Source organism: Gekko japonicus, unplaced genomic scaffold (assembly GCF_001447785.1).
Source record: "Gekko japonicus isolate JY-2015 unplaced genomic scaffold, Gekko_japonicus_V1.1 scaffold3387, whole genome shotgun sequence".
Lineage (NCBI taxonomy): Eukaryota > Metazoa > Chordata > Lepidosauria > Squamata > Gekkonidae > Gekko > Gekko japonicus.
Genome location: NW_015171602.1, coordinates 4,014 through 16,149, shown reverse-complemented (window position 1 = coordinate 16,149; position 12,136 = coordinate 4,014). Strand labels below are relative to the sequence as shown.

General features: G+C 49.6%; 1 protein-coding gene across 1 annotated transcript in view; it reads left to right on the top strand.

The window, feature by feature from the left end:
• Nucleotides 1-11,886, top strand: part of MFAP5 (microfibrillar associated protein 5) — a 23,013-nt gene extending 11,127 nt beyond the window's left edge. The window contains exons 5-8 of the mRNA XM_015419910.1: nucleotides 2,515-2,544; nucleotides 8,515-8,602; nucleotides 10,172-10,245; nucleotides 11,548-11,886. Coding sequence (XP_015275396.1) covers nucleotides 2,515-2,544; nucleotides 8,515-8,602; nucleotides 10,172-10,245; nucleotides 11,548-11,669 — 314 coding nt within the window. The 3' untranslated portion in view covers nucleotides 11,670-11,886. The remainder of the gene's footprint in view (nucleotides 1-2,514; nucleotides 2,545-8,514; nucleotides 8,603-10,171; nucleotides 10,246-11,547) is intronic.
• Nucleotides 11,887-12,136: the final 250 nt, after the last annotated feature.

The following is a 12,136-nucleotide window of genomic DNA, read 5'->3' as shown; positions in this document are numbered from 1 at the left end:
CCTCTGCGAGGACAGATCTGCCCGGCCCCCCCCCCCAATAGCTAGCAATCCAAAAGAGTCCAGTGGAGCCTGAGCGGTGGGTGTTGCCTTCTGACACACTTCCGGTGATGTCAGGGGGTGTGGCATATGCAAATGAGTTATGCTAATGAGCTCTTGCACCTCTTTTTCTACGAAACGACCCCTGTAGCATACAGCAAGGGTAAGATACTTGCTTCTCATGCCTGGCTCCTCAAAGACCGCCTACCTTCATTCCCAGGCAAGGGGTGGCACGGATCAGTCACCCTGGAGTCTGCAGCTCAGCGTCTGAACCACTGATGTAGCACCCCCCTGATTTCCAGGCATGCTGCCTCGCTCAGTCCAATGGTTTCGCCCTGACCTGGTTAGCCCAGGCGAGTCCAGTCTCGTCAGATCTTGGCAGCTAAGCAGGGTCGGCCCTGGCTAATATTTGTACGGGAGACCTCCAAGGAATGCCAAGGCTGGGACGCAGGGGCAGGGAATGGCAAAACCACCTCTGAACCCCTCTTGCCTTGACAACCCCACCGGGGCCTCCCCATAAATCAGCTGTGACTTGACGGCACTGCCCCACCACCACGCTGTTGTAGATGGGCTGGGGGGGGGCAAATCTTAATACTGATAAGATCTCTTTACACAATAGTATTAACAGTGCCATTCACCAGCAATGAATGGTGTAAAGGTTAGTTTACATATAAATCAGCAACAGTAAGAATGTGAATAGGAGCTGCAGTTAAGATGGTTAAGACGCTGAACTGCAGGCCGTGGAAGGTCGGTAGTTCAGCAGTTCGAGACCCGAGTGTGCCGCATGACGGAGTGAGCTCCCGTCTCTCGTTCCAGCTCCTGCCAACCTAGCAGTTCGAAAGCAAGAAACTGCAAGTAGATAAATAGGTACCACTTCGGTGGGAAGGTCACAGTGTTCCGTGCGCCTTGGTGTTGAGTCATGCCGGCCACATGACCACGGAGACGTCTTCGGACAGCGCTGGCTCCTCGGCTTGGAAACGGAGATGAGCACCGCAACCCTAGAGTCGGACTCGACTGGCTTTCGAGCAAGGGAACCTTTACCTTTACCTATAAGAATGTGAATGCATATATGAACACGTGAAGCGGCTTTATACTGAATCTGACCCTCGGTCCTTCAAGGTCAGTATCGTCCACTCAGACTGGCAGTCGCTCTCCAGGATTTCCAGCGGAATCTTTCACATCACCTACTATCTAATCCTCTTAACTGGAGATGCCGGGGATTGAACCTTGGACCTTCTGCATACCAAGCAGAGATACTCTACCGCTAAGCCACATAATTGTTTGTTTTGATGTCAAACGATAAAACATTCTGATGCAAAATAATAAGTAAGCTTTTAAATAAACTACTAGGCACCGCAATGAAATTTCTAGGCCCCACGGCAGCCTCATAGCTGCCATTTGCCAAGCCCTGTTATTGCGTTATAAACACTTAATGGAGTTGAAACCCCTGAAATATCCTTCAGTTTGACCAAATCAAACAAAAGAAGGAACCAAAGTTACGTGGGCCAAAGTTCAGTGGGCCAGAATGGTTTCTCTCACACAAAAAAACCACTCCAAAGCAAAGGCTAACGGCTATAAAAGGTAAAGGTTCCCTTGCTCGAAAGCCAGTCGAATCCCACTCTAGGGTTGCGGTGCTCATCTCCGTTTCCAAGCCGAATAGCCAGCACTGTCCGAAGACGTTTCCATGGTCATGTGGCCGGCATGACTCAACACCAAGGCGCACGGAACGCTGTTACCTTCTCACCGAAGTGGTACCTATTTATCTACTTGCAACTTCTTGCTTTCGAACTGCTAGGTTGGCAGGAGCTGGAACTAGAGACGGGAGCTCACTCCGTCATGCGGCACACTCAGGACTCGAACTGCTGAACTACCGACCTTCCACAGCCTGCAGTTCAGCGTCTTAACCACTTGAGCCACCGCAGCTCCATAACGGCTATACATCAAGAGAATAAATTCAGAGCCCAGGGGCACCTGTAAGATCAACAAAGTTTTATTCAAGGTATGTTGTTTTTGTTGGTCTTCAAGGTGCCAACGCTGGACTCTAAATTCGTTCTGCTGCTTCAGAGCAACACGACTGCCCACCTGATGCTATACATCAACTGTCCTTTATTAGATTTGTGTGGAATTTGGCCAGATTAAGCCACTAACAAGACATGTTCTGTATGCCAAATTCTCGAGTAATACAGCAAATAACCTGGATTTTGTGACAAAGAGAGTGTCTGAATTGTGTAATGGTAGAATGCTAAAGAAGTCTGGCTAGATGCTCTCGGAAGTCTAATATCGAAATGACACGTTATCGGATGGCCAATACTTTTTACAGGAGATGAATGCTAGAAGAATGTCCAGTGAGGAAGTGTCAGAACTCGGTGAAGAGCATTTTTGGAAACCAATTTGTACTGACACTTTTGCAACTCACCTTGAAGGGTATAGCTTCACTGTCGCAAGCTGAGGATTAACCCTTTCCTCTCTTAATTTCAGACGTAGGCGGTCCATCACCAGCACCTGGTGGTAAGCTGCTATCAACTCCTGCATGCTCCGGTTCGCCCTCCCCTAAGCAGCGTCTCCTTTGTGCCACTGGTGTTTTTATTCATTACATTTTACTCATTTACATTCATTACGTTTTACTCATCGGCCTCTAAAGAAGTCAGTGTGGTAGAGTGAAGTCAGTGGTTGAACAGAGACGCTCCCTTCTCCGCTCACTGGTAAAACTCACTGGGTAACCTTGGGGCAGTCGCTCTTAGCCCAACACACATTTTTGGACATGAGAGAAGAACATAAGAACACAAGAGAAGCCAATGTTGGATCAGGCCAGTGGCCCATCCAGTCCAACACTCTGTCACACGGTGGCCAAAAATACCAGGTGCCCTCAGGAGGTCTAGCAGTGGGGCCAGGACACTAGAAGCCCTCCCACTTTTGCCCCCCCAAGCACCAAGAATACAGAGCATCCCTGGCCCCAGACCGAGAGTTCCTATCTATACCTTGTGGCTAAGAGCCACCGATGGACCTCTGCTGCATATGCTTATCCAATTCCCTCTTGAGGCCGCCCATGCTTGTAGCCGCCGCCACCTCCTGTGGCAGTGAATCCCATGTGTTCATCACTCTTTGGGTGCGTTCAGACGGGGCATTTGCAACGGTATAGGTGCCGGTTGGAATCGGTGTACATACCGGCATTCACACGGTGAACATCTGCCTTCCGTCCCTAACCGTTGCAAAGAGCTTTAAACCGTTGTATTCTGCCACTAGGTCCCGAAGTGGTGGTATCTTGAGTGCAACGCTTGTAATCACTTTACCCTCTGTCTGATCGCTCTACAACGTTGTAGAGCCACTTCCGTTCGGAAGCCCGAGGGTTCCGATTTTCGACCACCATTTTTTTTTTAGGTCGGCGATATGCGCTTGGGCGAAGCTTCGCCCCGGCGTTTGTTTAAAAAAAAGAAAAGAAAAGGTCCTTAGTTTAACGTTTTAGAGAAGTCCGGGACCTCAGGGAGGCCACTTTGCTCTTTAAACTTTAAAGGTAAGTCGTTACCTTTAAACTTTAAATGTAAGACGGGGTGTTTTGCGCATGCGTGAAGATCGCCATTCTGTGGATTGCTGCCTATGCGCATGCGCAAACTGTGTTAAAAACACAAAACAAACCGCTGACGCCCGCTGTGTGTGACCCCCCCAAGCACCAAGAAGACAGAGCATCACTTGCCCCAGAGTCCCTATCTATACCTTGTGGCTAATAGCCACTGATGGACCTCTGCTCCATATGCTTATCTAATTCCCTCTTGAAGCCGTCCATGCTTGTAGCCGCCACCACTTCCCATGGCAGTGAATTCCATGTGTTAATCACTCTTTGGCTGAAGAAGTACTTCCTTTTATCCGTTCTAACCCGACCGCTCTGCAATTTCATGGAGTGCCCAGTGGGAGGCAATGCCATGGAGTCCACCCTCCGAAGCAGCCGTTTTCTCCAGGGGAGCTGTTCCCTGTCGTCTAGAGATGAGCTGCCATTCCCTACCTGAGGGTGAAGTCTTTGGCATTATACCCCACTGAGGTCTCTCCCCTCCTTAAACCCCACCTTCCCTCGGCTTCACCCCCCCAAAAAAAAGGTCTCCAGGAATCTCCCAACCTGGAGATGGCAACCCTGCTTGTTCAGGAGAGACTAGGGGTGCCCATTGCCAGGTGGGGGTTCCTGCCAGCCACTGGACAGCTAGCTTGTGGGGGGAAGTGACCACCGGTGACTCAAAAGGGTGCTCAAAAGTCGCACTTTCAGCACTTTCCCAATCCTCCCCCGTTTCTGCTAAGCGCAGTCCTGCCGTATACCACCTAGGTCACGGTGAGTTTTTCAAAAGCATCCCCGTGAGCCTTTGGGAAACGTGCCCTCCCAAGATCACCCCTGAACTCCAGCGGCAGCTTTGCCGCTTGGAGTTCAGGCCTGCATGGGCCCCACTTCTTGCAAGCAAGATTCAAAGGATTCAAAGCCAGTTTGGTGTCGTGGTGAAGGATGCGGACTCTAATCTGGGCGAACCGGGTTTGATTCCCCACTCCTCCACTGGCAGCTGCTGGATGACCTCGGGCAAGCCATAGTTCTGTCAGAGCTGTTCTCTCAAGGGCAGTTACTGTCAGAGCTCTCTCAGCCCCACCCACCTCACAGGGTGTCTGTTGTGGGGAGGGGAAGGGAAAGGAGTTTGTAAGCCGCTCTGAGACTCTGAGTGATGGGCGGGGTATAAATCCAATCTCCTCCTCCTCCTCCTCCTTTGCATGGGCTGGTCCCCACTGTGATGACATCACTTCTGTGTGACATCATTGCATTGGGGATGTCCCCTCCCTCTCCAGGAATTATGCCCCTCCAAAGCAATGTTCCCTCTAAGCTGTGGAGTCTTGTGAGCAAAAATTCTACTATATGAGCTACTGACATTAAAGTTGTGAGCAAGGATTTGGCTACTGCATAAATCAGTTTGCTTTGGAGCCATCCTTCCTGAGCTAAGACAAAAATGTGTGAGCCGGAGGCTAAAAAACTGTGAGCTAGCTCACACTAACTCAGCTTAGGGGGAACACTGCTCCAAAGTCCCCTGCTGGCGACGAGGGAGACCGTAGAAGAAACCCAGCTCCCCTCAGAAAAGCCCCTCAGTGACTCTCCTTTCTCTCTCCCCCCCCTCCAGTTCACCAACCCTTTTCTGTCCTGTTGCCAGGCAACCCCTGACAAGGCCTCTCCAGGCACTGAGGACATTGTGCGGCTGTGCTGGCCCGTGCAAAGTCCAAAACAAGAACAAAATCCAGACAATACTTTTTATGAGAATCAACCAAACCCACATAAAATATTGGCAAGCTCTCCAGAGGTCGCCTCCCAGTAGGTGGCAGTGTTTCTCAACCCAGGACACCTCATGCTGGGGAAAAAAACGAGCAATGTCTATTTTAACAATTACGGTATTTCTTGGAAAGGGTTATATATTTATTTACATGATTTCCAGCCCACCTCTCTCCCCGATGGGACTCAGGGCAGATTACGCCGCACTAAAAAGATACTAAAATTATAAAAGTTAGATCTGAGACCAACAAGATGTTCAGGGGAGGAGCCGTTGCATAAAGGCACAACAGCTTTACTAAAACAACAACAAAACAGATCCCTGGAGTGACGATCACAATGGCCTATCAAAACACTTATCTAAGTAGCTCTGCTTTGCAGAGTTGCCAAAAAGCCAACTGTATGGGAAGCTTCCTAGCACGGACTGGCAAGTTGTTCTATCAAGCGGGTGCCAGGGCTGGAACAAAAAATAGTTCTGGCATAAGCTGATTTGACAGGCCTGCAGAATGGCATCTTTTAATAGGCCCTTAATAGGCAGAGCGGCTGACAACCCCCTTCCCTTCCCCTCCCCACAACAGACACCCTGTGAGGTGGGTGGGGCTGAGAGAGCTCTGAGAGAACTTGTGACTGACCCAAGGTCACGCCAGCAGCTGCATGTGGAGGAGCAGAGAATCAAACCCGGTTCTCCCAGATTAGAGTCCATGCTCCTAGCCACTACACCAAACTGGCTCAAGGAGAAAGGACTTCACGAGTAATAACCAACACCTGGAATTAAACCCCCCTGAGCTATTGGATAGGGCGGGATAGAAATCGCAAAAATAAATAAATAATAAACTAACAGGCAGCCAGTGGTTGTAGTCTTGAGCAAGAGTGTAATACAAGCATTGTAATTTGACTCCCCCCCCCATAACAGACCTCCATTTTGAATCGATTGCAGTTTCCTAAGTGTCTTCGACCTGAGTCCCATATAGAAGGGTCTGGTAAGTTCGAGTCCAATAGCACCTTAGAGAACAACGGGATTTTCAGGGCATAAGCTTTTAAGAGCCAAAGCTCCCTTCATCAGATACAAGTCTGAATGGAGATCCCCGAGTCCTAATATCCCAGTCTGGAGGTGGGAGGGGCATTGCAAAAAGGGGGAGTCAGGATGCAGAGGTACAATGCTTGTTGTAATTCGCTCGATTAGAGCAGAGGGGAAATGCTTGCCGGTCTCTAAGGTTCTAAAGTAAAGGTTTCCCTTGCTCAAAAGCCAGTCGAATCCAACTCTAGGGGGCTGTGCTCATCTCTGCTTCCAAGCCAAAGAGTCAGCGCTGTCCGAAGACGTTTCCGTGGTCACGTGGCCGGCGTGACTAAACACCAAGGCACATGGGATGCTGTTCCCTTCCCACTGGAGGTAGGGTTGCCAGCTCCAGGCTCTGAAATTCCTGGAAGTTGGGGGAGGCAGAGCTTGTGGAGGGTAGAGTTTGGGGAGGGGGGAACTCAGTGGGGGTGTGATTCCATCAAGTTCACCCTCCAAATCTGCCATTTTTCTCCAGATCTTTTTTTAAATATTTCTTTATTTTGTGTGTGTGTGTGTGTGTGTATATATGGCCAGGGTCCGACATACCTGAGGGACCGCCTTTCCCCATATAGGCCCCAAAGAGCACTTCGGTCGGGGTCACAGCACCGTTTAGTGACCCCGGGCCCAAAAGAGGCTAGGCTAGCTACCACAAGGGCCAGGTCCTTTTCGGTGGCGGCCCCTATCTGGTGGAATGAGCTCCCAGAGGAGATCAGGGCTCTGCGGGACCTCTTACAGTTAAAAACCAGTATACAATTAATAGAATATCAAGTCTAAAACAATACAATCGATAAAATATCAAAATACAACTTATTAAATTTAAGATTAAGATGTGGCGGCCATCTGTTATAAAGTGCTAGTAGTTATGTGGTCTTTATACTCGAGAATCCGATAGAGGATCCGCGGACGACCTGGTCTTTATACTCGAGCATCCGATAGAATCCATCAATAGATTGATATTGATCTTACAAAATATGGAGGGGTAGCTGATCTTAAAATCAATTATCAAAAAACAAAAATGCTAGTCAAGAATATGACAAACACACAAGTCTCCCATATACAAGAACTTACTGGTTTTGAAATACAAAAGAAAATTAAGTACCTGGGAATAAACATAACGAACAAATGTAGCTCATTAATGGAAAATAACTATAAGGAGCTACTGAAAGAGATAAAGTAAGATTTAGAGAAGTGGAACGATCTTCAGATATCATTGATTGGGAGGATAGCCACCATCAAGATGAACATACTACCAAGGTTGATGTTCCTGTTTCAGACTATTCCAATAATACAAAACCAAAATTACTTTCAGGAACTTGATAAACTCATAACTCGGTTCATTTGGCAAACAAAAACAAAAAAACAAGAATCAAACTCAAAGTGATGCAAGATGTGAAATCTAGAGGAGGCTTTGCGCTTCCAAATTGGTCTCTGTATTATAAATCAGAAGCTCTGGCCTGGATCAAAGATTGGATAGTACTGGAAAATAATAGACTCCTGAAGCTAGAAGGCCATGGTCTACTTTTGGGTTGGTATGCATTCGTGTGGTACGGTAAGGCGAATAGCCACAAATATTTTAAACAGCACTGGCTCAGAGCTGCCCTATTAAAAGTCTGGGAGCACATTAGAAATGACTTCTATAGAAAGTCCCCAAGATGGGTGGCACCTTTAGATGCCTTTACGAATCCAACTGTTCACCAAGAAGAAAACAATATAAGATACCAAGAACTATTAGATACGCGGCTGGAGTTAAAAAGAATACAAAGAAATAATTGGTGGGAAAGGGTCCAAATCAAATCACGATACGGCAAAGATAAAGCAATGGGTTTCTATCCAAGCTATCTGGAAATAGATAAAATTTTAATGGGCTCAGACCAGAAATTTATAAGAAAAATGTATGACTTGTTACTAGAACATAGAATGCATGACGAAACAGTTCTCCAGGAGATCTTAATCTCTGTTGTCTGGAAGAATACTTGCAATGCCGGGAGGTCTCCAGGCCCCACCTGGAGTTTGGCAACCCTATGTGCAGTGGCTCTTTTCCCCATAAGGAGTTGTTTAGGTGATCTTTATTCACAAACCAACCTCCACAATGATCAGTGGCATTCTCTTGACCATATCCTTCTTTGTCTGCTCCCAGAATGCCGCGAAGAGCAGTTTCCGTGCACACGCCTGTACTCGGTCCACAAGCCTGTGAAGCAGTGTATCAGTTACCTGTGTGTTACCAGGTAAGAAAGAACCTTGTGGTTTCTCCAGCAGAAGCCAATTTCCCCCCCCCCTTAGAAATCCTAAAGAGTCCGGGGGGAGATGTCCCTCACAATGAAAGGTATCATGACGTTCTTTGGAATTCTGTGGCTTACCTAGATTGTACAAACTAGAAGCCTTTGATGCTGTCGATCCAGAGGACTTAGCCGTGTTAGTCTTGCTGCAAAATAGTAAAAAGCCCAGTAGCACCTTTAAGGCTCCGGTCACACAGAGAATTTGCCGCGCGAAAGGCACGAATGGTGGGCGGATTTTCGGGGCGTGATCACACCGCAACATCTGGGAAGCGTAGCACACCCGTGGCCAACCTGTGGCGTGCCGCCGAAGATCCGCAGTTAAAAAGTACCTGCAAAGATCTACTAGCAAATGGTTTGCCACAGGCTGCAGACGGACTCGTTCGGTGTGATCGTGCTGGCGTGCGCCTATTCCCTCCAGCCGTCCTCTTTGCGGCGCGCGCCGAAGGACGAAACCCCGGTGCGCCGCCATCACGTTTGATCGCATAATGGCGGATCAGAATGCGACGGCACAAACAGCCACGCCTCCCCTCCATGTTTTCCGGCACGTGTGGCCGGGGCCTAAGACTAACAAACTTTAATGTAGCATAAGCCTTCGAGAAACACACAGCTCTCTTCGTTTTGTGCTGTAGTTATACACGCTTAGACAACAACACGCTGGTCGTTCCCGGCCCTAAGGATATCCGGTGGAACTCTCGGGCAAATTCCATCAGGGCCCTGAATGACCTTACGCAATCCCACAGGGCCTGCGAGGCAGAGATATTCCGCCAGGCTTCTGGTTGAGGACAGCAACGGTTTTTACCTTGACTGGCACCCTCCTTAGTTTCCCGTGCTCGTTTTGACCTCTTCCCCCCGCCCACAAAAGGGCCGGCGGTCTGTAATAGGGGAATAATTAACTCTAAGACACTATTCAACATCTGTTTTTCCTTAATGTAATTTAGTATGGTCGATTGTTTTATTTAATTACTGTTTTTAATACTATGCACATCACCCAGAGTCCTACGATAATAGGGATGGGGTGATTAGTAGTAGTAGTAGTAGTACGGTAGTAGTAATAACATCTTTGGAGCAGCTCACTTTTAATTTTTTTAGGGACCCTTATAAATTCAGGTTGCTAGCCAATATTTGGCACCCGGCAGGAGATGGGGGCCGGGGACGTGGCGGGGCGGGGCGCTGCTGTTGCACACGACGTGAGATCACATCTGGGGAAAACCGGAAGTGACAGCATGTTGCTCTAGGAATCGCTGGAAACTCTATGGTAAATCGTCATACCAGGAGACCTGGCAACCCTCAGTAAAAAACCTGACCAGAACTGCACACAGTACTCCAAATGAGGTCGCACCATTGATTTATACAGGGGCATTATGATACTGGCTGATCTGTTTTCAATTCCCTTCTTTAAAAAAACCCACATTCCTGTTTTTCATGTTTCCCAGCAGTCACCGTGGCCTTCCTAAATGCAGAGCTTCAAAGAGGGGCCTTTCTTGAGTGTATCGTTATTCTTGTTCTTTCTGTTGACAGTGTCCGTAGGACGTACATGATAAACAAGGAGATCTGTTCTCGTATTGTCTGCAAAGAGGACGAAGCTATGCAGGGTGAGTAAAGGTGACGACAGGGACATTTCCTACAAACCTTCCGGATCGTGAAAGGAATAACGATAAGCTGTTGTACACCCAAGCTCGCTGGCAGGGGCAGTCTTAGTGATTCTGGGCCTTTCTTGCCTTTCTTGCCGTGTACCCCTCCACACGGTCTCCCTGAAACTGGGGTCCAAGCATGGCATGAACCTTTGAGGCAGGTGGGAGCAGTCGCTGTCCCCAGAAGCCAACCGCTCAAGCTTCAGATGGGGAAGGAGCGATCAGATGCTGCCACTGAGCTTGGGGGGGGGGGACAGGGTCATGGGTCCTCGGGCCTCTTCCCAACGTGACCGCAGTCAGGGTAACAAATGGGGGGAAAGTAAACTAAGAGCTTTAAAGACAATAAAGGGGCTCAACAGCCAAACAAAACAAAAAAGGAAGAACCGTATGCAGCTGGGGGCGCTGCTGACACGGCCACCAGGAACACTGTCACTGCACACCACCTGCATACCATCTGCCAGCACTGCGGATTCTGTGAACTTAGGCAGATCATGAGAGGGAGGGCAGGAAGGGTTGCATCAGGGCTTAGTTCTCATGGCCCTTTCTGACACGCCCATGGAAATGCCGATCGCCACTTTGGGGTCAGGAAGCCATTTTTCTCCAGGCTGGTTTGGCCAGGGATCCTGGAGGTTTTTTGTCACCGTCTGGGTGTGGAACAGGGGTCACTGAGGGTGTGGAGGGGGAGGTACTTGTGAATTTCTTGCACTGTGCAGGGGTGTAAGATGACCCTGGAGCAGTGTTCCCTCTAAGCTGAAATAGTGTGAGCCAGTTCAGTTTTTTAGCCCCCAGCTCACACATTCTTTGCCTTAGCTCAGGAAGGAGGGCTCCAGAGCAAACTAATTTATGCGGTAGCCAAATCGCTCGCTCACAACTTTAATGCCACTGGCTCACAAAGTAGAATTTTTGCTCACACGACTCCACAGCTTAGAGGGAGCATTGGTTGGGATCTATCCACTTGTTCCCTGGGCCCAAAAGACATGCACACACGCACACACATGCACCTTTGTTTATAAGGAGGAACATTGGAGGCAGAAGGGGAGGGGCTGCTCCGTCCTCTCCATGCCCACCATCTCCCCTCCCCCAGATTCCGCCCACAGCCTCTTTTCCTCCTGCTGGGTTCAAGGTGTGAGTCCCAGGGATGCCCTCCCAATGCAGTCCTGGCTTGGATTTCACAGGGTCAGAGAGTTGTCCCCCCCCCCCGGCTGTGTACAGAGAGGCTGTCAATCGACTAACCCCTTCTGCCCCTCTCTGATTGGCCCTTAGAGGAGATCTGCCGCCAGATGGCCGGTCTGCCACCACGCCGCCTCCGCCGCTCCAATCGGCCCCGCGGACCGCTCTGCCGACGGACTCAGGACCAGCATCGGAACGGGATCGAGGCTCAGTGAGCCACGGATTGTGGGGATGACTCAGGAGAGAGCCAGAACCCGCCTTTGCCCAAAGAGTCCACTAGTGACAACGTAGTCGCACACACCCTTCCCGCATCACTTCCTGCCCCGGGCAGGGAACGTCCTCTCCCGCCTCTCCCTTTGCCCTAGACATGGGGTTGCCGACTCTGGGCTGGGAAATCCCTAGAGATGCGGAGGTGGAGCCCGGGGAGGGTGGGGTTTGGGGAGGGGAGGGACCTCAGCAGGGTATAGTAATGCCACAGAGCCCATCCTCCAAAGCAAAGAAGGAAACGCTTGCATGATTTAGTAGGGGAGTTCCTCGGAGGGGTAGTTGACGTTCCCTAGTCACTTTGCTCAGGCCCGTAGCCACAGTGGGGCATTTCGGGGCTAGGCCCCCCAATTTACTGGCAAGCCCCCCCGACTCCCCATCCAGCCCAGGGAGCCCAAGTGGTGGCGGATGCAGGGAA